This window comes from Mixophyes fleayi, chromosome 5, assembly GCF_038048845.1.
Source record: "Mixophyes fleayi isolate aMixFle1 chromosome 5, aMixFle1.hap1, whole genome shotgun sequence".
Lineage (NCBI taxonomy): Eukaryota > Metazoa > Chordata > Amphibia > Anura > Limnodynastidae > Mixophyes > Mixophyes fleayi.
The window spans coordinates 224,371,102-224,394,461 of NC_134406.1; the positions used below are offsets into that span (position 1 = coordinate 224,371,102).

The 23,360-nt window shown below is 40.2% G+C and overlaps 1 protein-coding gene across 1 annotated transcript in view; it reads left to right on the top strand.

Moving 5' to 3' along the window:
* LOC142159527 (lipoxygenase homology domain-containing protein 1-like) overlaps window positions 1-23,360 on the top strand; it is a 77,407-nt gene that overhangs the window by 17,119 nt on the left and 36,928 nt on the right. The window contains exons 6-10 of the mRNA XM_075214422.1: window positions 333-481; window positions 7,056-7,254; window positions 11,428-11,484; window positions 16,748-16,920; window positions 19,005-19,227. Coding sequence (XP_075070523.1) covers window positions 333-481; window positions 7,056-7,254; window positions 11,428-11,484; window positions 16,748-16,920; window positions 19,005-19,227 — 801 coding nt within the window. The remainder of the gene's footprint in view (window positions 1-332; window positions 482-7,055; window positions 7,255-11,427; window positions 11,485-16,747; window positions 16,921-19,004; window positions 19,228-23,360) is intronic.

Sequence of the window (23,360 nt, forward strand, 5' to 3'; positions counted from 1 at the left end):
CTAATATTTCACTCCGAACCAAAGTGTTTCAATGGTGTTGCACAAAGCACTTTACAGAGAATATTTAATCATCCACATCAGTCCCTGCCCCAGTGGAACTTACAATCCATATTCCCTACCACACACACTAGGGTTACTTTTGGCAGAACACAATAAAACTATTTTTAAAAAAATGTGCCTACCTATTTCACACTTGTAGGAAATAATAATTCCCGATTGATTTCTCTTGCATATGTCTAATGTAACAATACCGTTTAATTATATATAAAAATGCATACTGTGGAAAAAGAAAACAGTTTTAATGTTTTTGAACTATTTGTGATTATCTGCAGTGAAGACCTATGACCTATATATTAGTATCAGTCAAACATCAAAGCAAATTGCAGACGCAGGTCTGTTCGTCACATTGAAAGGAAGCTTGGGGGACACCGGAAGAAGAAAGTTTATCTGTAAAAGGAAACAATTGTCTTCCAAACAGAAGGTAGAGTATTTTATTAAGCAACTGCCATTCTTCATTTTAAGAAAATATTATTACTGATCAGTTTGCAAATATTTGCTGTAATTGCCTTTGCTCTAAACATTTGATGGCTTTTCCACATTTGGGCAAACCAGTGAAAATAACCCGTCCGAATCTTTCTGCTTTTCACTGCAGTCCACAATCTGTCCAGACCTCTTGCAGAGTTCTATGCTTGAAGGGGCAGGTTGGATTGGGTCCCTATGTAAACTATGGAGGGGCTTTGGGTATCAGAGGGGTGCCTGGGAGATGAACCCCCAATTTGCCAAATGGAGACAAAGTGGACTACCCCTTTAAGGGACTTATTTAATAAAATGGTACACAAATATCACGTTTGCTGTAATCCATTGGAAACAGTCATAGGGAAACACATACTAGCTCTCATGAGATTACAGTAGACTGCACAAATCTGACATCTGATTAGTTTCTGATTGAGCACCAAATGTGCTGATGTTTCCTATTTACTTTACCACTCTGCACTCTCGTAGGTTATATGAGAAGCTATGTGAGTGGCGTCTAACTCATTACAACAATTAGAGAGGTCCTGGAGAGGCCTCACTCCTTCTTTACTATGCCAAGAAGGGCTGAGGCATGATAGCTACTCGGACCTACTACCACTTGAGTGGTATTGTCACTTAGCCAGCAGCAGCTTCCTTTGTTGCAAACAATGGAAGCCACAGATTGCCAGTGGTAATTATATGTAATCAAGCTTGAAGGTCGTATTAGTAAAACAAGAGTAAAGGTGGTCCCCACACATCCGAAAATGGGTAGATTTGGCCATATGCACACAGTGAGAGGCCAGATCCCTTTATTGCAGCCTATTAGTGCTGTCAGAAGCTAACCTCACACTCAGGTTGATAGCGGTCATCTTCTGAACGCATTGTTGGCCATCCAAAATTAAAATCCTATCTGTATTGTTATTTTGGGGGACCCATATGTTGCAATAGGCTACATATTTAGCCAGCATAGTGCTCATACTCAATTGTTGCAACTCTCTGTGCCTAAGAATCACCATGAATGATGAACAGAGAGCCGGCTAGCTATAAAGTCTGTAAGATTTAGAACATAGATATGTAAAGCAATTAATTTATTTATAACTTAAAGATTGCTCTTGTTTGGAATTAAACTTGTACCTGTTTCATAGCAAAGGAAACTTTACCATCCACTTGAAAAATAGTCCAGTGTAGGGAAATAACAGAGGCATTTCTGCAATTACAAGCTAGGCTGCAATAACAAGCACAATTAATTGTACTGTGTTTTATGGGGGGGTTATTAAAATGAAATGTGTGCTAGGCTCAGTAAGTTTTTATAGCTGAAATTGTTCTCTGTTAGGTTGGAAGCCTTTCTCTGGCAAGATCAGAACAGGCTTTACATACTGACTAGTGAGCCCATGTGTCCAACACTCTTCTTCTTTAATAGATATAGGCAACATAATAAAAAGTTGTCTTGATTAGCACAGATCTTGAATGCAAGAGAAGCGTCTTCTTAAAACGTCAGTGCGGATCAGTAGGTTTATGAAATACTTCTTAAAGAAAAACTATATTCTCATCTGTCCGAACATCAAAGTTACCAGAGAATCCCCTGGTGAATCTCGTTCTTAAGTGTATCCATTTACCATGTACAAATAACCAGAATGTTTAAAACTGTTCCATGGAGCATTCAGCTCATTCTGCATCTTGTCAAGGAATGTGAATCTACAAAATAGAGTAGGGAATGGAAAAGAATAAGTAAAAACTGTATCTCCAGAACTCTGACCTGTGGGATATGGCCTATCTAGCCGTAAAAGGCAATTGGCACCAAATTTTGCATTGACTCTGCTTATCTCGAATAGCATGTTTGATCAAAGAAAGTGACCGTATTGCCCTATGACAGCACAAAAGTAATAAATACAAATATCCATATTATACATCACATATATTAAACAAAATATATACATTTTTGAATTTATATTGGGACCTTATAACTGGATATAATGTTGGGTCCTGTTCAGCTCGCTCTGACATTGGGCCTAGTTGAAAGCAGGCATTTTGTACAGTAAACTAGCTTTAATCGAAAAGTCCAACCTTAAGCTCATTGTGCACCTAATCCATACCTCCCAACATTTAATAAGAAGCATCGGGACAGGGGGCGTGGTCACATCACAATGGAGGCGTGACCACACCCGAAAATCTCCCTTCCCCTCCAAACACTGTGGTGTGCTGCGGCCGTTCCCATAGGCAATGATAATTATAGTTATTTGTTTAGTTACCTCTTCCAGCTATCGCCCTATGCATCATTCCTCATAGCAACCTTATCTAACATAATGGTGGGGAGGGTATGTGCAATGTACTTCTGATACACCAATCTCCAGGACTCCTAGTATGTCAACAGAGCAGACGTGCAAAGAACTATTCAGCTATTATGTGAGTTAGATGCACATATCTCAGTCAGACCTGCATTCATCACTATAGAAGACCAGGGATTTCTTTACTTTAGTCATGTGACATCATATTGAATGAATGGAATCTTAAAGAAAAAATGATGGAGGAAAGGCAGCAGGAACAAGTGAAATGGAGAGTGATACTTAGAACAAGCAGTCAATAAAGTGTGAAATAAGTGCAGCACATTTAGCATTACGCAATTGTACCTATTTGACCAAGTGGCACATAATGGTGCATGCTCATATTCTGATTTTGGCAATTGCTTAACTGGGATTACTCATGTAGTAAAAAAGTAAAGATGATGTCACTTCAAAGTTCTGAAGCTCGGTTAAGCCTCCTTCATGTCTTAAAGTCATTAACACGTTAAATCGGTTAATCAAAGCATTTCTGGTTTCAGGTATTGACGCCTGATTATCACTACCTCCAATGACCTGCCTCTATCTTTTGTAACCTAGCTTCCTTCTAGGATGGTAATTATGTTGTATCATTAGTGGGTTAGAGGAGAACTTTATAAATCCCTTTCATATATAAAAAGGCAATACTTCTGAGATGAACACAAAATTCCACCTCCAGTACACTTTCACCTTACTCAGATTGTACATTATATTAATTCCTTACATAATTCTGTCCCCAGATGGTTACATCACTGGTATGACTACAGAATGCACTTGGTAGAGGGACCATCTAATTATCTGTTCCCCCTTTTATGGAAACAGTGGCCTGACCAATAAAGTTTATCTGCTTGACAGTGTCTATCCTAGAGGTACACCCCCAAGGAGACATTATTTTACAGCTATTTCTTGCATTGCAATAACCGTTCCATGTTTACTTTATACTTTATACTTTTTTGGTTTGTGTTTGTAATTTGTAAGATTCATTACGATTCATTGAAAAAAATAATCTGTTGATTTTATGGGATGAAATTATCTGGGACTGAGAAGGCATCCCTGTATATAAACTCCCATAAACAATTGATTAAGAGCTGTATATACTTTATATCAGTGATAGGCAACCTGATCCACTGCAGGAAGCCTAGGTGGTCCTCTGACCTTCAAAAGGCCCTGACATTACCCATCAGTACAAAGTACTGATGGGTAATGTTAAACTAATACATTTAATCAAAGAAAGAGACATCTATCTGTAATAATAGATCAGCAGACATTGTAAACATTTGTTTCAGGCTAGAACACATCAGACAATAAATCAGGAAGGGGCTGGGGTCTGCAGGTGAAAGATCAGAGAGCCGTCTGTTGCCATCACTGCTTTATACTAATTGTAGATTTTATTAGAGTTACTTATAAGATGCATAGTACAAATCTATACAATTGCATCAAGCATATTTTTTAAATTGACTCCCATCACCAAGACAGTCGCGCCAGGTTACCTCTTCATAGGCAAGCTCCTGAGTCGTGTTATAGCACAGGGGCGCACGCAGGATTGTCGGGGGGGGATTTCCCCCCTGACCCAAACCCCCACCCCCCAAAAAAAAAACACGCGAGAGAGCCCGCGCATGCGCAGCAGCTCCGTTTCAGCAACGCTGTCCTATACAGCAGCCGCAGCGCTGTCAAAGCAGCATCCGCGGTGGTGCTGTATACAATACAGCACCGCCGCGGACGCTTCTTTGACAGCGCCGCGGCTGCTGTATAGGACAGTACCACTATGGTGGGTACTTAGTTAGCGGAGGCCCAGAAACCCCCCCCCTGCGTGCGCCACGGTAGCATCTTGTTTAACTTCTATAACTGTATCATTCGAAAGCACAAAAATGTACAGTGGAAACACTGGATGATCATTTGTACAGACAAAGAGGAAAATATTTTGTCTGAGCCTACTTATCTTTTGTTAAAACTCAAGTCTTTATACCTCTTGTTTAATGTGATGTTATCTATTTTGTGCCCTATATTTAGCTACACTGCACCTTGTGATGATGTTACCATAGCAACTGCAGCCTCAAAGGGAAATATTAGCAAAACGTGATCTCTGCTTTGCTTCTAATTTATTGCATTTCCACATATCTATAAATGCTAAATGTGGTTAATTCTTTTGTAATCATTTTGAGGCTTTTTGTCTTTCAAGTAATCCTGAATCATATTTGCTGTAGTCAAAATAAATGATGAAATGTATAACTGATGTTTTGGAAAGATGAAATTATTTTAGTCAAACCTAGTAAACGGATAAACTCCCATGGCATTTTCCATCAATGTAAAAGTGTCAAAACTTCATACTAATCAATGCTTCAGTCAGGGGTGGAACAGTGCTTTGCTGGACCCTATGGCGGACCTTGGGAAGAGGCCAGGCGATGTCGCTGTAGCCTCCTAGATGCCCCGCTGTGCTCTGAATGGAGACAGAATTGTGGCCTATTTGGTTTTAATTTTTTTTATTTTGTGTTGTTTTGTTCATTTGGGATGTATAGAAATACATTGGTTGTAGAGCTGAGAGAAATGATTAATAAAGTTGGGGGTCTAAAAAACAGAGACTTCAGTTTCAGATGAATATTTGATGGAAATAAATAATTTCATAAAATAAGTATATCTAGAACTGAAGGCAGTGTAAGCAACTACAGGAAATCTAAATGATGTCATTTAAATGATAATCAGTTTTACTTAGTAAATTACAGTTTAATAGAAGTACAGGGCTTTTAAACTACTTTATTCTGCTTCATAATCATTACCCCTTGGTCACTGAAAAATGAATGCAGTTTTGTCTTGTTCATAGTAATCATTATGGGAGATAAAATAAAGAGATCTCGGATTGTTACTGGAGACAAGGAAGGAGACCTACTTCCTAAGGAGTCTGTGGACTCAAGTGACATCATCATGTGCATTATTACATCACTGTGTAAATGTGGCATAACAGCTAAAGGGAAATCATATGGTTATAATATAACATTGTAAGCTCCACTGCCTTGGAGTGTGAAGTGGCCAGTAGCAATGTCTTACAATTGTGTTTTATTTTGTATGTAATATACTGTACCACACAGACTTTTGTTTTACTAGTATGTTATAACAATACACTTATGTAATGCAGAATACACTTTTATATATGATACACATTATGACTGAGATAGATCACATATAACGTGGATCCTGCAGGTAGCTCTAACTATATACATTGTGTCACCATGTAACGCATAGGGATCAATAAATCTATACATTGGACATGGGTGACATACATGATTGCCAACAAGATAGTACAATTACTGACAAATAATGTCACATTTCTGCCTGTGTGAAAAAAGCAACAGGGATCAGTATCATCAGCAGCAGCTATTTATATAGCACCACTAATTCCACAGCGCTGTACAGAGAACTCACATCAGTCCCTGCCCCATTGGAGCTTACAGTCTAAATTCCCTAACACACACACATACACAAACATAGACTAGGGTTAATTATATGGCAGCTAATTAACCTACTAATATGTTTTTGGAGTGTGGGAGAAAACCGGAGCACCCAGAGGAAACCCACGCAAACATGGGGAGACCATACAAACTCCACACAGATAGGGCCATGGTCGGGAATCGAACCTATGACCCCAGTGCTGTGAGGCACAAGTGCTATTATAAACATCATGTTCTACATCAGTGGATTTGTATCTGTTTATACTTATGAGTCTCCTAATTCCAATCTCTGACCTCCATTGTCTTCTGCATAATAATATGTTCACTTTTTGATACCTTTTAGAATTACATAAATAATGTGTCGGTAATGATGTTGGTTGTCAGCAATTTTTCTTGCTTTCAATATATATATATATATATATATATATATATATATATATATATATATATATATATAATTTATATATATATATATATATATATATATAATTTATTTTTCATGCACAAAGCTCCTACATGAGTAAATTTCTACAATGGGTTACAGATATTCTGTGGCTTTAACCTTCAGTGATAACCCCATCTAACCCTATTATAATTCTTTGCCACATTATGCCATAATTTAGCATCACACATAGATACACTGTTATATTTGTCATTTCCTTTTTAATGCTTATGCAACATAAAGATGGCAATAGATTGATTACTAATCAAAGGAAGAACTGCTGAGTATCCAGCCACAGTACGCAATTCATGAACACAATGTCGCTATGCTTTTATCTATCAGACAGTTGGATTTCAATTGGAAACTGTTGACATTGGTGTAATACATGAGCTGCTCATAGAAAAAGAAAAGCAAACTAATTTACAGCTGGAGAAAGCCGTGGTCGAGGAAGGATCATTCATCAAGAACAAATACATCTTTATAGCCCAGCCGTGGAGAAAAGAAAAAACTGAAATGATATCCATGACTCTGCAAGTGACAGGTCAGAACTATGTGAGAAATAACGGGTAAAGCAAAAGGCTTTTAAGGACATTTTTATAATACTCTATGTTGTATTTTATCTTTGTATTACATTTTCCTACACATAAGAAGATGCTATGGTCCAGGTATCTTGTTATACTGATCTCATTCAAATTGCCTTAAATATATATATATATATATATATATATATATATATATATATATATATATATATTTAATTAGATATGTGTGTGTGTGTTTTCTTTACAGACATTATTATTATTATTATTATTATTATTGTGCTGCTTTATGTTTGAAAAAGCAGCTAGGTGTCCAAGATAGATAAATAGATAGGTATAACTATAGCTGTCTTTTCGAACATAAAGGAGCTTTAATGATTAGCAACACAATAGTAATAAGTGCTAAATGGGTCTCTCGTCTCATAAAGTTACACAATCTTATATTGTTAGATGGCAGGGGATCTTAAGAGAACTCTTGATAAGTAAGGCTAGCACAATATCTGTCAAAAACAAACCCAAGTGTACAACCAACGCTACATTACTTGAGTCATACTGCAAGGTAATGAGATGGCCAGATTTCCATAATCTGCATCACTCCTGTGTTTTAGAGGAGAGATATATGATCCAGATTATGGTGATACCGATGCTGTCCACAAAAACGCTTCTCCCATGTCGAGAAGGGGGTTCTAAAGTTTTAGTCCAAATGGGGCCCCTACATAGAGACATTAACTATGACCCAGCAGGATACTATCCTTACAATGTTTGAATTCACTACGTGGGTTTTATATCGGCGGCTGGGAACAGAGGATTGACAAAACGCCCAACACCATTAGATACTTCATCAGATAAGGTTTGATGTCCCCCCCATATTTGGAAATAATTCCTGCGCCACCTCCTGATCCCCCCCCCCCCCTCTCCACCAGCACAACGTATTACAGATGCAGGTTAATTAACACCCATGTTTCTTGTGTATGTTTCCATCTCCTCAACTTTACATCTAAAGTTATTTGGTACACTAGCGATCCCAACCTGGGGCGTGGCACATATTATAGTGTTTCATGATTGTGTTATGTTGTGTTAGTTTAGTTTTGTGTTCTTTTAAGTGTGTGTTTGACACTATGTACCGGTTCTCTCAAACGGTGATCATTTAGATCATACTTCTTATTATCAATTCCTCATTTGTGATTACAATATGCCTTTATTCCTGCTGTATTATTTCCTTGCTCGTTGTGTGATCTTCTATATGAGAACCGTTTGCTGAAACATTTTGAAAAAAAACCCTTTCTCCCTTGTACAGAATCAGGACCAAGCTATTATCTGTGTCCCCTGTTCTCCGTCTTTTGTTTATTCTTTCTTTCAGAACTCAGACTCAATGGCCTGACCAATAAAGATGATCTGCTTGACAGTATCTCCTCTAAGGAGAATGACCTTATTTTACATTTATTTCTGTAACATTTTTATTGGTAAAATTTAATACAATTTACTGAAATGAAAAATCTATTGATTGTATGGGATGAGCGAGTCTGCAACTGAGATGGCGTCTTTTTCACCCCTTATGCAAACTCCCATAAACAATTTTATATGAGCTTGACTACTTTATACTAATTGACAATTTTAAGCATTGTTAGATACTAGTAAGATACATACTACTTATTTATACATTTGCATCAAGATTTTTTTTTTATTTGACACCTTTCATTTTGCTGTCCCCAAAACAAGAGATAGCTACCTTTTCAAATGTCTGTAAAGAAAATATAAAACCTCTTAACCCTCCTTCAGGGCACTATCTTCATGTTTGGCGCCTTTGTAGCCAGTGTACAACTAGGCCGCTTACCACTTACTCTATCTGAAGATTTTCTCTTTGCAGCAGCTTTCTCCTGCAGACTATCTTCTCTGCAGCCTCTCACTCCTACTGGTTACACTCCACAGCCCTTTACTCAACTGTCTAAGGGGCTCTTTCCCGAGAGCAGTCTCTTTAGGCTTCACTGAGTCCCTCTCCCTCCCTCTCTCTCCCCCTCTTCCTCTTCTCCCTCTCTCTCCCCCTCTCCCTCCCCCTCTCTCTCCCCCTCTCTCTCACTCTCCTCCCTCTCCCCTCTCTCTCTCCTTCTCTCTCTCCCCCTCTCCCTCTCTCCCTCCCCCATCTCTCTCCCCCTCTTTCCCTCTCTCTCCCCCCTATCTCCCTCTCTCTCCCTCTCTCTCCTTCTCTCTCCCTCTCTCTCCTTCTCTCTCCCTCTCTCTCCCCATCTCTCTCCCTCTCTCTCCCCATCTCTCTCCTTCTCTCTCCGCTCTCTCTCTCTCCTCCTTCTCTCTCCGCTCTCTCTCTCCTCCTTCTCTCTCCCCCTCTCTCTCCCCCTCTCCCTCCCCCTCTCTCTCTCCTTCTCTCTCCCCCCTCTCTCCCTCTCTCTCCCTCCCCCTCTCTTTCTCTCTCCCCCCTCTCTCCCTCCCCCTCTCTTCCTCTCTCTCCCCCCTCTCTCCCCCCTCTCCCTCTGCCCTCTCCCTCTCCCCCTCTCCCTCTCTCTCTCCCCCTCTCTCTCTCTCTCTCCCCCTCTCTCTCTCCCTCTCCCCCGCTCTCTCTCTCCCTTGCTCTCTCCCCCGCTCTCTCTCTCCCTTGCTCTCTCCCCCGCTCTCTCTCCCTTGCTCTCTCCCCCGCTCTCTCTCTCCCCTGCTCTCTCTCTCCCCCGCTCTCTCTCTCCCCCGCTCTCTCCCTCCCTCTCTCTCCCCCGCTCTCTCCCTCCCTCTTTCCCCCGCTCTCTCTCCCCCGCTCTCCCCCGCTCTCTCTCTCTCTCCCTCTCCCTCGCTCCCTCTCCCTCGCTCCCTCTCCCTCGCTCCCTCTCCCTCGCTCCCTCTCCCTCGCTCCCTCTCCCTCGCTCCCTCTCCCTCGCTCTCTCTCTCCCTCTCCCTCGCTCCCTCTCCCTCGCTCCCTCTCCCTCGCTCCCTCTCCCTCGCTCCCTCTCCCTCGCTCCCTCTCCCTCGCTCTCTCTCCCTCGCTCTCTCCCTCTCCCTCGCTCTCTCCCTCTCCCCCTCGCTCTCTCTCTCTCTCTCCCTCGCTCTCTCTCTCCCTCGCTCTCCCTCGCTCTCTCGCTCTCTCTCGCTCTCTCCCCCGCTCTCTCTCTCTCTCTCCCTCGCTCTCTGCCCCTCTCTCTCTCTATGCCCCTCTCTCTCTCTATGCCCATCTCTCTCTCTCTCTGCCACTCTCTCCCTCCCTCTCTCCCCTATGCCAGGGATGATACTTTGGTAACTACATCTCATGTAAAAACCTTGTTTTCATAGAAAATCTGTTTATTTCATATTTTGCCTAAAAACATTCCCGGTACTGTATAAAATTTACTTTTCATCTGTAACAAATATTATATATTCGATTAAAATTTTAAAACATCACTTATTATGCAATAAATAATAAAAACATACAAAAAGGGATAAGCAGACTCTACAATGTAAATAGTTATGGCTGCAGGCTGATTAATTTATAAAGGAAAACACATTCACACAGTCAACATATTATTTCAGATAGAGACGCAGTTGCTATTTTTAAAACCTCAACTACTTGTTACTGTGTGAAAAACTCAGTGAGATGACTTGGATCCACAGCTCCACAGTCTTAGTGCTTTCCACAGGGGAAGCAAGAGTGGGGAGGTGGGTAATTGTTAGTGGCAAACTGGGTGGGGGCTCCAGCTCTAACGTATCCCCGTCAAAGTCATATTGTGGACATGGAGATAGGGACAGCAGCACTTTGGTCCGGAATACCTCTCGACAGCCCTGGCTTTCCACCATGACTGTTCATAATGATGGCAGGCCACCAACTGACATAAATATCTATAGATTTAGAATATCGTTTTGAATGGCTCTGGAAGTCAGTAGCTGCTCATATCTATATCTATGAGGAATGCATTTCAATGGGCTTTCTGCTCCCATTATAATGCATTGCCTATTCAAAAGAAAACGTAGTATAAATTCGCCTGAATTGAAAAAAAAATACATTTTTAACAGATTGGTGACTTTAATGGATAAATTAACAATTTATTTACGGCACTTCTGGGTGATTTTATTTTATGAACAAAATTGACCTTCAATAGACCTCCTATTAGTGTTTTTTTTTTCAATATATTGAATAATTAGTAGCATGGGAATACATGTTCTGATCTTAAATGTATTTTTTATCTACTTTGCCACTACAGAAATGAAAGAATTCAGCAGCTTGGTTCATCTCCTAGAGAGCCAGTCCATGACATCGGGTAATGTATTTATCACAATGTATTATTATGTGATGTTTCCTCTGTAGCTATTTAACATAGAAACATGAATTTGACAGCAGAAAAGAACCTACAAGTCCATTTAGTATGTCCTTTCTGTGGGTGTTATTTTATGTTTTTGGTTTAATAGTCTGAATCTGTGCATAGTAACAAAGTTAGTAGGATGGAATCATAGCCAGATCAGCCATTAGGCAACCTAGTCTTCGTCCTAGGGCCCAGAGGGCATTGAGGGGCCTACATTACCCTAACCCAGGGTTTCCCAAACCCAGTCCTCAGGGCTCCCTAACAGTGCAGGTTTTCCATATCTCCTTGCTGGAGCACAGGTGTATTCATTACTGACTGACACATTGTAACAGATCCACAGGGGGTCCTAATTATGTCACATGTGATACGGAAAACCTGCACTGTTAGGGTGCCCTGAAGACTGGGTTTGGGAAACCCTACCCTAACCAATTGCTACATCGCCTAGGGCCCCAAGAAAAAGGAATGTAAATAAAAGTTACAGAATTAAGGACAGGATATATTAATACAACTAAAAGGACTGATTCAGTACATTGTCAGAAATCTAAGATAATTGCTTTAATACACAGTAACAAAACTAAGATGGCTATGTCAATACATAGTAATCCAATTAGCTGGACATCGTAAAGAAGTCGAGAGGACTGGATCAGTACATGGTGACAAAACAGAGGGGACTCAATCAATGCATAGTAATAAAACTAAGATGGCAGGATCATTGTGTGGTAATAAAACTAAGAAGACGGGATCGGTACGTTTTAAATAGACCTAAAAGGACCAGATTAGTATATGGTAACAAAGTTAAGAGGACTGGATCAATACATAGTAATAAAACTAAGACGATGGAATCATTGCATAGTAGTAAAACTAAGAAGACTGGATCAGTTCATAGTAACATAGCTGAGATGAATAAATCAGTACATAGAATTACAACTAAGATGATATTGAATAGCAATAAACCTAAAAGGATCAATGCACAGTAATAAAGCTAAGGTGACTGGTTCAGTACATATTAAAAAATTAAATGACTGTATTGGTTCATAGCAATAAAGCCAAGAGGATTAGATAAGTACATAGTAATAAACACAAAACTAAGTGAGGGTCGTTTTTTGGTGAACTAACCGTCTTCTACAAATTGCAAACTAGAATGAACCAGTAGTGTTATTAGTCTCCGTGTCCATTACAGTATATGGGCTGTAGGAAAGTCTTAAACGATACAGCGCTGATAAAATGATGTAAAAGTATTTTAATTATAGGAAATATAGGACTTATAATAAGTATCGCATGACAATTGGGATATAGCAAACAAACAGCGCTTTGTATTATCATGTGGGCAGCACAAGGTACAGTCAAGTCCATAAATATTGGGACATTGACACAATTCTCATATTTTGGGCTCTATACACCACCACAATGGATTTGAAATGAAACAAAGATGTGCTTGAACAGCAGACTTTCAGCTTTAATTTGAGGGTATTTACATCCAAATCAGGTGAACAGTGTAGGAATTACAACGGTTTCTATATGTGCCTCACACTTTTTAAGGGACCAAAAGTAATGGGACAAAGTAAACAATCCTACATCAAACTTTCACTTTTTAATACTTTGTTGCAAATCCTTTGCAGTCAATTACAGCCTGAAGTGTGGAACGCATAGACATCACCAGACGCTGGGTTTCATCCCTGGTGATACTCTGCCAGACCTCTACTGCAAATGTCTTCAGTTACTGCTTGTTTTTGGGACATTTTTCCTTCATTTTTGTCTTCATCAAGTGAAATGCATGCTCAATCGGATTCAGGTCAGGTGATTGACTTGGCCATTGCATAACATTCCACTTTTTAGCCTTAAAAAACTCTTAGGTTGCTTTTGCAGTGTGCTTCGGGTCATTGTCCATCTGCACTGTGAAGCGCCGTCCAATGAGTTCTGAAGCATTTGACTGAATATGAGCTGATAATATTGCCCAAAACACTTCAGAATTCATCCTGCTGCTTTTGTCAGCAGTCACATCATCAATAAATACAAGGGAACCAGTTCCATTGGCAAACATACATGCCCACACCATGACACTACCACCACCATGCTTCACTGATGAGGTGGTATGTTTTGGATCATGAGCAGTTCCTTTCCTTCTCCATACTCTTCTCTTCCCATCACCCTAGTACAAGTTGATCTTTGTCTCATCTGTCCATAGGATGTTGTTCCAGAACTGTAATGGCTTTCTTAGATGTTTGCCAAACTCTAATCTGGTCTTCCTGTTTTTGTGGCTCGCAAATGGTTTACATCTTATGGTGAACCCTCTATATTCACTCTTGTGAAGTCTTCTCTTGATTGTTGACTTTGACACACATACAACTACCTCATGTAGAGTGTTCTTGATTTGGCCAACTGTTGTGAAGGGGTTTTTCTTCACCAGGGAAAAATTCTTCTGTCATCCACCACAGTTGTTTTCTGTGGTCTTCCGGGTCTTTTGGTGTTGCTGAGCTCTCCGGTGAATTTATTCTTTTTAAGAATGTTCCAAAGAGTTGATTTGGCCACACCTAATGTTTTTGCTATCTCTCTGATGGGGTTGTTTTGATTTTTCAGCCTAATGATGGCTTGCTTCACTGATGGTGACAGCTCTTTGGATCTCATATTGAGAGTCGACAGCAACAGATTCCAAATGCAGAGGTCACACCTAGAATCAACTCCAGACCTTTTACCTGCTAAATTGATGATGAAATAATGAGTTAATAGCCCACACATGTCCATGAAATAGGTTTTGAGTCGATCGTCCCATTACTTTTGGTCCCTTAAAAAGGCACATATAGAAACCGTTGTAATTCCCACACCGTTCACCTGATTTGGATGCAAATACCCTCAAATTAAAGCTGAAAGTCTGCAGTTAAAGCACATCTTGTTAGTTCCATTTCAAATCCATTGTGGTGGTGTATAGAGCCCAAAATATGAGAATTGTGTCGATGTCCCAATATTTATGGACCTGACTGTATATTATGCCCCAATTGCATCATTCTGCCCCTGCTCACCCAGGGCCTCGTGTAGAGTTGGAAGCCTTGGAGTCGGAGTTGGAATATGCCCAAATTAAGTATGCAATTACTTGCGTATGCTGAGCTGCTGTCTGTGTGACTCAACAAACTATACTATATGTACTATTTTAAATGTGTCTGCTGAATGAAGAGACACCAGTCATCTTTATCCAGTTCATGCTGATAACTGGCATTTTAATGTTCAGTAGAAAAAGAAATTAAATTAATAATGTAAAAAAATGCTGCTACCAGCAGTAACCTATAACAGGCTGGTTTGGGGACACAATAACAGGGAAACTCTCAGCATGGGGTCCCCCTATCATAATGTCACACAGCCCTTATCTATTCAACATAGTGCTGAATTCCCTAAGGGAATCAGCCACTTTACTGAGAGCAGTATAACTGCACTCAACACTCGGGCCAGGTGGGCGTTGAGATAATAAATAGCTAAAAGAGAGACATCACCATTTTTTTGTGCAAAGGGTTCCAGCACCCGCAACAGACGCGCCTACTGACAAACCTATCTGTGACTGCTTACCCATCTGAATGACGCATTTACGTTAACACACCGTTACTGTACTTGAGCATAGTCTTCCCTCCCCATTCCTGCTCTGTATGCGCATATAGTAGTAAGTGTAAAATGTGTCCACTTCAGCATATGTGTCGCATATCAGAGTCCGGCTGTTATTTTCAAACCCGGTGTCCAGCGTGCTCTATCTCTATTCTTCCCTGTGCCATAATCCTACTCTGTGCAACAGAAGGCGCATGACCCTTTTACAGCAGGTCTGTTCATGTGTTCTGACCCGTGAGCTGCCTTGTCATCACCTCAGCTATTTAAACCTGCTCTGTGCACAGGCCTGTGCCAGAATATTAGGCTCCATACATTTGCGTTCCTGTTAATATTGAGGCTGATTCCTGCGTAGTCTGACCTGGACTGTTCCTGACTTCTCTTCTGTCAGTTGTTCGGTACTGTTTATACACGATTGATGCTGGCCCGGCTTGTTCGGACACTGCTTTAGTTTGCGGATTTGGCACACTGCAGCCCATTGTGTACCAGTCGCGGTTCTGCTGACCAGACCCTTTATGCTGTTGATACCTGCTTGTCACACCTTGAGGTAGCGCAGAGGGCTGAGACCTACGAAGCCCAAACCTCGTTGTGAGGGTCCCTAGTGAAAACCAGGGGTTTGTTAGATTCCACGCCTCTGTTGCTGACAGTGGTAATTCAGGTTGGCGAAAGTGAATCCACTAAATCCGCTAGAATCGTGACAATTTGGACACAAGGGCACCTGCGCAGTATGGAGATTTGTACTTTACGCGCAGAAAAACATAGGTCCAACACTACTTTCTATAGGTGTTCTATTTGTGCATTTGCACAAATAGAAATGTATTACATTCCAGCATTATTTCTCTGTGTATAAATTACTTTTATTGAGTGGTCCATCTATGCGGTGAATATCTGTAATGCATTCACATGCTTTTCTGTTTTCTAAGGCCAATGAAACCTCACAACAAACTATTGTCCTTTCTGATCAGTCAATACAAATAAAGTTGTCCTGCAGGCTGTGAACTAGGATTAGTTGAATAATTTCCACTACAGTGTGTTAAGTGGATGTTTACAGTATACAACTGGTCATAGGAATAGAATTCCAAACACAAGCAATACAATTGGCTTAGCAACTTATAGTATGTCCAACTGTGTGACAAAAGCCTGCTTTATCTGTAATCTAACTTGTATTTTTGTTTATTAGCCACTTAATGGTAAATAAGACACATGTTAGAAATATATGTTAGAGAATCTGGGATACACAATAGCTTTAAAATGCCACATCCAGACTGTGGGCTCCCAAGTTGACATCCCTGCTCTAGATTCCCTCTAAATTGGACCTCTAAAGAGTATAACTAGTTTGATAAATGTAATAAAAATATACAACACAGTAGCAGGGTCAACTTATCTGTGGCTATTTTGGTTCCTTATGTAGAGGTAATTTATGTGTAAAGTATAATAAGTTATACGTTCATTCAGTCGTGCTTCCAGTGGCAGAAAAATACATAAAATTGTACTTTATTAAATTAATTAATTAATTTCTAAATTATTTCTTTATGTTCCTGATTTCAGAATCACTGCATACCTCAATCTCTATATTACCATTCAATGCATGTCAATAAATATTAATATGTGTACTATTTTTCATTGTCATATACAGATGGGGAGTGGAACATTTATTTAGCAACATCTAATGAAGAAAGCCAAATTACACCAACTCTGGAACATAATCCACAATTGATTATGGTGCTTTATGGTGACAAAGGCAGGTCGAACCCAGTCATTTTAGAAAAGCAAGTCTCATCTCAATATATGGATACACTGGTTTACAAGGTATTACTGCAGGAAAATGTTTATAGATCAGAAATTTCTTTGAAGCTTCTAAACTAGCACCCCTAACAGGGCATGTTTTGCGGATTTCCTTTTCTAGGAATTCGGGAGGTGGAGGGGGGTAATTGCTGATGCAGCCGAATTGATTATCTCACTATTTGATTAAGGAGTCTGGGAAATATAAACTTTGAAGGTATTTGAAGACCAAAGTTGACAGACCCTAACGTAGACTGCTTGATTTGACCTTTCCCTGCTAAAATATTTTCCTGTAAATGAGTGACTTATATGTTTCAATGCAAGAATCACTTCATTTCCATTTGGATGCACTATGTATATATTTACCTGGGAAAACTGTTTAATATGCTCATGTCAAATTTGTGTATTCTTTGACAAGTTTAGTTTTCTATGTGTCTTAGTGCTTTCCTGAAAACTACTTATGAAACATACATGGTTAAAGAGGAATATTCTGAGTGGTTTTTTTTACCTTTTCCATGACAAGTTAAAACAAAAGTAACATTGGAAAGGCCATTATTGCTGTACAAATAAAAGTTTTTAACGTGACAGCAGCATTGGACACTGCTTGTGTTGACCTCCAATATTACCATAGAAATATAAGTGTGTCAGTTTTTAATAGAATGTGTTGCTGCTAACAGTTTATATAAAGTTACTGTTAAGTAATATATGGCATTGCATCATTTCAAAACTGGACGATAAAAAGAAAAGGTAAACAACACTGCTGTGTATTGCTCACTTACATTGTGGATTGGTCTGGGAGATGTATTCCCTTTGTAGCTGCAAAGAGGCCAGAAACCATCAGTTAGGTCAAGCTCATGTGCAATGATTAAACGAGAGCTACAATAAATATATATATATATATATATCTTCACCCATTCTCTGGGGTGGTCCTCAATAGCTCCGTTTTCACAGCGGCTACTATATATTCAAGATAGATAGGGCACTCACCATTCTGCTTTATTACCTTTAATTCTAAGTCGACGAACTTAACACACCCGAACTTAGCAGATCCGAGTCGGCTCGGTACTTTCGTGCTCTTTCGGAATTAAAAACAAGGCAAAACGTCATCGTTACGTCATCGGATCTTGCAAGTTTTGGATTCTATAAGTACCGCCCTCCACGGCGATCCAGCGCCATTTCACATAGGGACACGGAAGGGGTAGCACAGTCTGTAGAGCAGTTTGGCAGCGTCATAGGTAGAATAGAAAGAGGAGGGGGTAGTAGTGTTCTTCAAAGTCTACAGTGACATTCAGGAGAGCTTCATTGCTAATTGTCATTGCTGAAATACAAATACTAGGGCTGTCAGGCTTGGTGTAAATCTGCAGTCAAATTGTACTGTTTTATATATGTAACACACAAAGAGAAAAGTTCCATTGCTAATTGCCGTTGCTGAAATACAAATACTATGGCTGGCAGTCTTGGTCTTCTGAATTAGCAGTCAGATTGTATGGTGTTATATAGTTTACACACAAAGAGAAGAGCTCCATTGCTAATTGTCGTTGCTGAAACACAAATACTAGGTCTGGCAGGCTTGGTCTTCTAAATCTGCAGGCTTTGTTTAAAAGTGTATGAAAATAATATTGTGACCTACGAGGTGGTCAAAATTGACTACAAATGACTTGAAATTAGTGTTATTGAGGTTAATAATATTGTAGGAACGAAAAAAGAGCAAAATTATGTTATTTTAGCATATTTTAGAAATTTTTCTAAAAAATACAGACCCAAAACCAAAACCCACGAGGGCGGCTTTGCCAAAACACAAATTTAATCCAGATCTAAAACCAAACACGGACATACATACATACATACATACATACATACATACATACATACATACATACATCTATATCACTGGACATCAAAATAAAGTTGTTCAAAGTAATGGAGGAAGTGCAAGAAAATATAGAAATAAATTGTAAGTTTTCTGACATTAAGAGTAACATTAGATTTTTGCCCAGTTCCATATCGATATTATAATGTATTCCTTTATACAAAACCAGTCATTGCTGTACATCATTCATTGTGGTGAGTGACATAACAGTGGTAACATAGCTATTTACCTTTTTTCCTAGGCAAACCTGACATATGATTTAGGAGAATTATTTAAAGTGAGGCTGGGCATTGAGAACTGGCGAGAAGACCTGGGGCGCTTATCCTTGTACCATCTGAAAATGCAAAATACAAAAACCTTGGATACGTTTAACCAGTCGATAAATAAAACACTTCCTCTTTCATTAAGTGGAGACAGATGGATTGAAGTCCCAGTAGAATGGCCTGTGAAAGCCTCTCTTTCTGGTATGTTTGAGGATAACCTATTATGTATTGTGTTCTAGGCTGACTCTTTAACGTACTGGTGCAAATAATGTGGAGGATGCAAAAACAAAGGTCCTGTAAGAAATCATTTGCAGACTAGGCATGGCCAACTGGCAGAACTACTGGATATGTATATGTTTTATTAACTGCTATATTGATCTGCAGAATATTGCATGATAGAACTATAGAAATAGAATGATAAATATTAATATTTTTAACTTATAAAGCACCACCATTTTGTCAGCAGTCAATGACCTTCCAGCATTTATTATTATTATTATTAATTTTTATTATTATTATTATTATTAATTTTTATTTATAGGGCGCCACTAGGTGTCCATAGCGCCGTACAGGGACAAACAAAATTACAATATAAGGTGAGACAGCACAGTACAGTAAACAATAATCACAGTAACTCAGTGAGCTCAAAGCACAGCTAGAGGGGCGGGAGAGGGGAAGGTCCGCCAACGACGGAGTCCAAGAGGGAAGGCACGGATGACAGGGAGACCCCCAAGGGGAGAGGAGGGAGCGAGAGGGGACAGGGGAAAGAGGGTCCTCAAGGAGGAGGGCTAAGTAGCTGGAGAGCAGAGTTAACAGTGGTGAAGACAGGAGGAGAGAATACCCTGCTCAAAGGAGCGTACAATCTAAGGGGGCACAGCATGTATTTGGACTGTGGAGAAAACCCTAGCACCTGGAGGAAACCGTCAAAAACATGGGGAGAACATACAAATCCACACAGATAGCACCCTGGTTAAATCAAAGAAATGGCTCCAGTGTTGTTAGGCAGCAAGGCTAACCATTGTGCACTGTGCCATCCTGCTGCCCTTAGACAGGTATTAGCTAGATATTTATTAGGTGATGTATGCATATTAGATGGATGATATTAGAGAGATGAATATTAGATGTCAGATATTGGATAGATGTGAGATACATAGATATACAATTTAGAGCAATAAACCGATAGACCATCACTTGCTGGCTGTAGCCAGAACAATGTGGAGGAGTAGGCCAGAAATTAGTCAATCCAGCAGGGAAGTCACCAGGGGGAGAGTGAACTGAAAACAACTACTTGAGTAGATGAGGGCAATCGCTTACAACTATTTCAGGAAGGCGTGGAGGACAAATGGTAATAACAGGAGAGAGATGATGACAAATGGTAATAGACAATAAAAACAATTATCCCCAAATCCACATTGTGGACTGATAAATAAATTAGATTGATTGGAATTTTGCTGACAGACAATTGTAGTTTTAAATGGAATGCATTCAGAAGAGAGAGAGTACCAATGGAGTACCCTAGGGTTCTATAAGTCATCTCTATTCTGCGTAGAGTAGACTGCTAGGTTGCACAGGAAGAGGAATTGGTAGCAGATAGAAAGAGGTGGTGGTGCCATTCATAGAGGTTATTGCTGAGACCCAGGGCCGGACTGAGACTAAAAATCAGCCCTGGCATTTAAAGTACACAGGCCCACCTCAGTTCCAGTTGGAAAGAAACCATGTGCCGCTGCACAGCCTCGGTGCTGAAGAGGGCATAACCACATTGTGTTATGGGTTTGGCCAACATGGGGCATTGATGCATTCATAATAAGACAGTAAATAGTTTCCCTGGCGATCCACCACTCTATAAATGATCTATCACTCTTAAAATTATACTTGTGTATAGGATTTTATTACAATACATGAACATATGATTTCTCTGGCCAGAGTGAAATTGATCATCAGTGTGTTAGATATCAATTAAACCTGTTCATATGAACTGTAATGAACATATGTTTTTAAGAAAAAAGGTTCCTTGTTGTCAGATGGTTCTCCATAATGTTTATCTTATTTTGAGCCAATAATAGCATAGTGTGACAGGTGATTGATATGCGACTGAAGTTAGACACCAATAGTAATCGTTCATATGTAAACTTACGGTTCGGGGAATGGTTAGTCAAAATCCAGACAGTTTCTGCATTGTCCGTCCTTCCATCTTCAGCGAGAACTTTGCTCGTGGTGTCATGTGCACAGGAGTTCCGTTTGCGCATGCGCGTCCTCTCCTTTTGTGGTCCGGCAGGGAACCTGTACTAGGATTTTGGTTCCGCTTTGATGTTGAAGAAGAGTCTTTCCTAGCCGGACAGATTCAGCAGATTCTTCACCTCTCCGGAAAATAGCAAATGGTAGTATAATGATTAAAAAATGTAATGGTTAAAAAATGTATGCATACATTATAATAATACATTACAATTATCACACCCTCCCAGCCACATCACACCATCCCCCCAGACCAGGGCCGAATTAAGGGAATGAAGGCCCCTGGGCTAAGGGGGCCTCCATTCCCCCGTGAGGGCCCCTTCCCCCCCCCGTGATCCGAGCTGCCCGCGTCCCCCCCCCCTGGCACTTACCTCCTTCTCCGGTGCGCTGTACGCTCTTTACTGAGGAGATCTCGTGAGAGTGAGACTCACGAGATCTCCTCAGTAAGGAGACTACAGTGCGCCAGAGAAGGACCGCAGTTAAAGTGCTCAGCAGCACTAATAGCGCCGGGAGTGCCCCCGACCGATCAATACTGCTGCTGAGCACTTTCAAGGGCCCCCTGGATGCCATAGGCCCCTGGGCTGTAGCCCAGTTAGCCCTATGGTTAATTCGGCCCTGCCCCAGACACATTATGACACCCCCAGCCCACTGTACTTATCTATGCTTCTGGTGCTGCTGACATCCATAAGGGTGAGAAATTCCTGTAGAGTGAGCAGGGAAGCTCTTTGTCTCACGAGATTACCAAATTTTGTGATACTCAGAGCTCCTGGGCTTGCTCTGCAGTCTGTGTCCTGTCCGGGAACTGGGAGCAGCTATCAGTTCCCTTCCCCTAACCAGAGGTGGATTAAAACTCAGGGGGCCCAGGGTATTTAAGACAGCAGAGTCCCTATCATGTAACATGGTTATCATTTTAGACAAATACACAGGCACTACTGTTAGTTGCACACAGCTCTGCCTTCACAAGCATTACATTGTGAAGCAGGACATACCTCCCAACTGTCCTTGCAGTCAGACCAAATTCTGACTAAGTGAGACAGTCACCCAAATTCAGGATAGTTGACAGACTGTCCTGCTCTCTCCTACCTGTCTTGGTCACTTTCACCACTTGTAGCAACTGGTTTCTTTAGCTCAGTTCTTTTCTTGATCCTGGAATATTGGATGCCCTATTTTGAAAAAATAAAAGTACATGAGATTTAGAAAACTCCAACCACCCCCGGTGTTAAAACCATAGCATTCACGTTTTATAATTAGGCCTCCCTCCAGTTCCCACAATAATAATATTCACATTTAATAAGTAGACCTATTTCCCTTCAACCAGCCCCAACATTAAATTAACAGTATACCCATTTACTCAAAACCTATTTCCCTCCCTCCAAACAGTCCCAGGAATAAATTAAATAGCATTAAAGTTTAATAAATATAGCCATTTTCCACAACCATCCCCCTCAATAATTCATATTCACATTTAATAAATAGCATTCCTCCCCAAAATCAACCCCATATTCAATTAATAGCCCTAAACCACCCCAGCATTAAATTAAAGGTTCCTTCACCTCACTTTAAATAATTAGCCCACACCTACACTCCACCATTAAATAGACTACCTTCCACACTATATTAAGATCCTCCCTTCCCTCACATATTATATTAAAATACTGCGCGCACACACACACTATATGAACATGTAGTCACACACGCACACACACACACACACTGTGTCTCCACCTAGTTTATACAGCAAGTAATAATACCTGTATGGAAGTTCTAACAGCTTATAAAACACACTCTAGGTTATTAGTGGAAAAGTAAGAGTAAAGGACTGTTGGCTAAATTATGCTGATATTTCATTCATAACCTTTTACACACTCAGATGTGCCTAAATACCCTGAATCTAAGGGGCAGATGCTGATCATTCCCAGGCATGGGCCTGGCTGCTGCTAATTTACATTATTATAGTATGGGTTTCCTTTACAGATTGGTAGCAGGTCATTATTTATAGATTTGTCGTTCTTTAATAAATATCATGCACAATAATACATCAGACGAAGCTCCACTGAACAGAGTAATATGTATCAATTGCACAGCATAGAAAGTCAAAAATA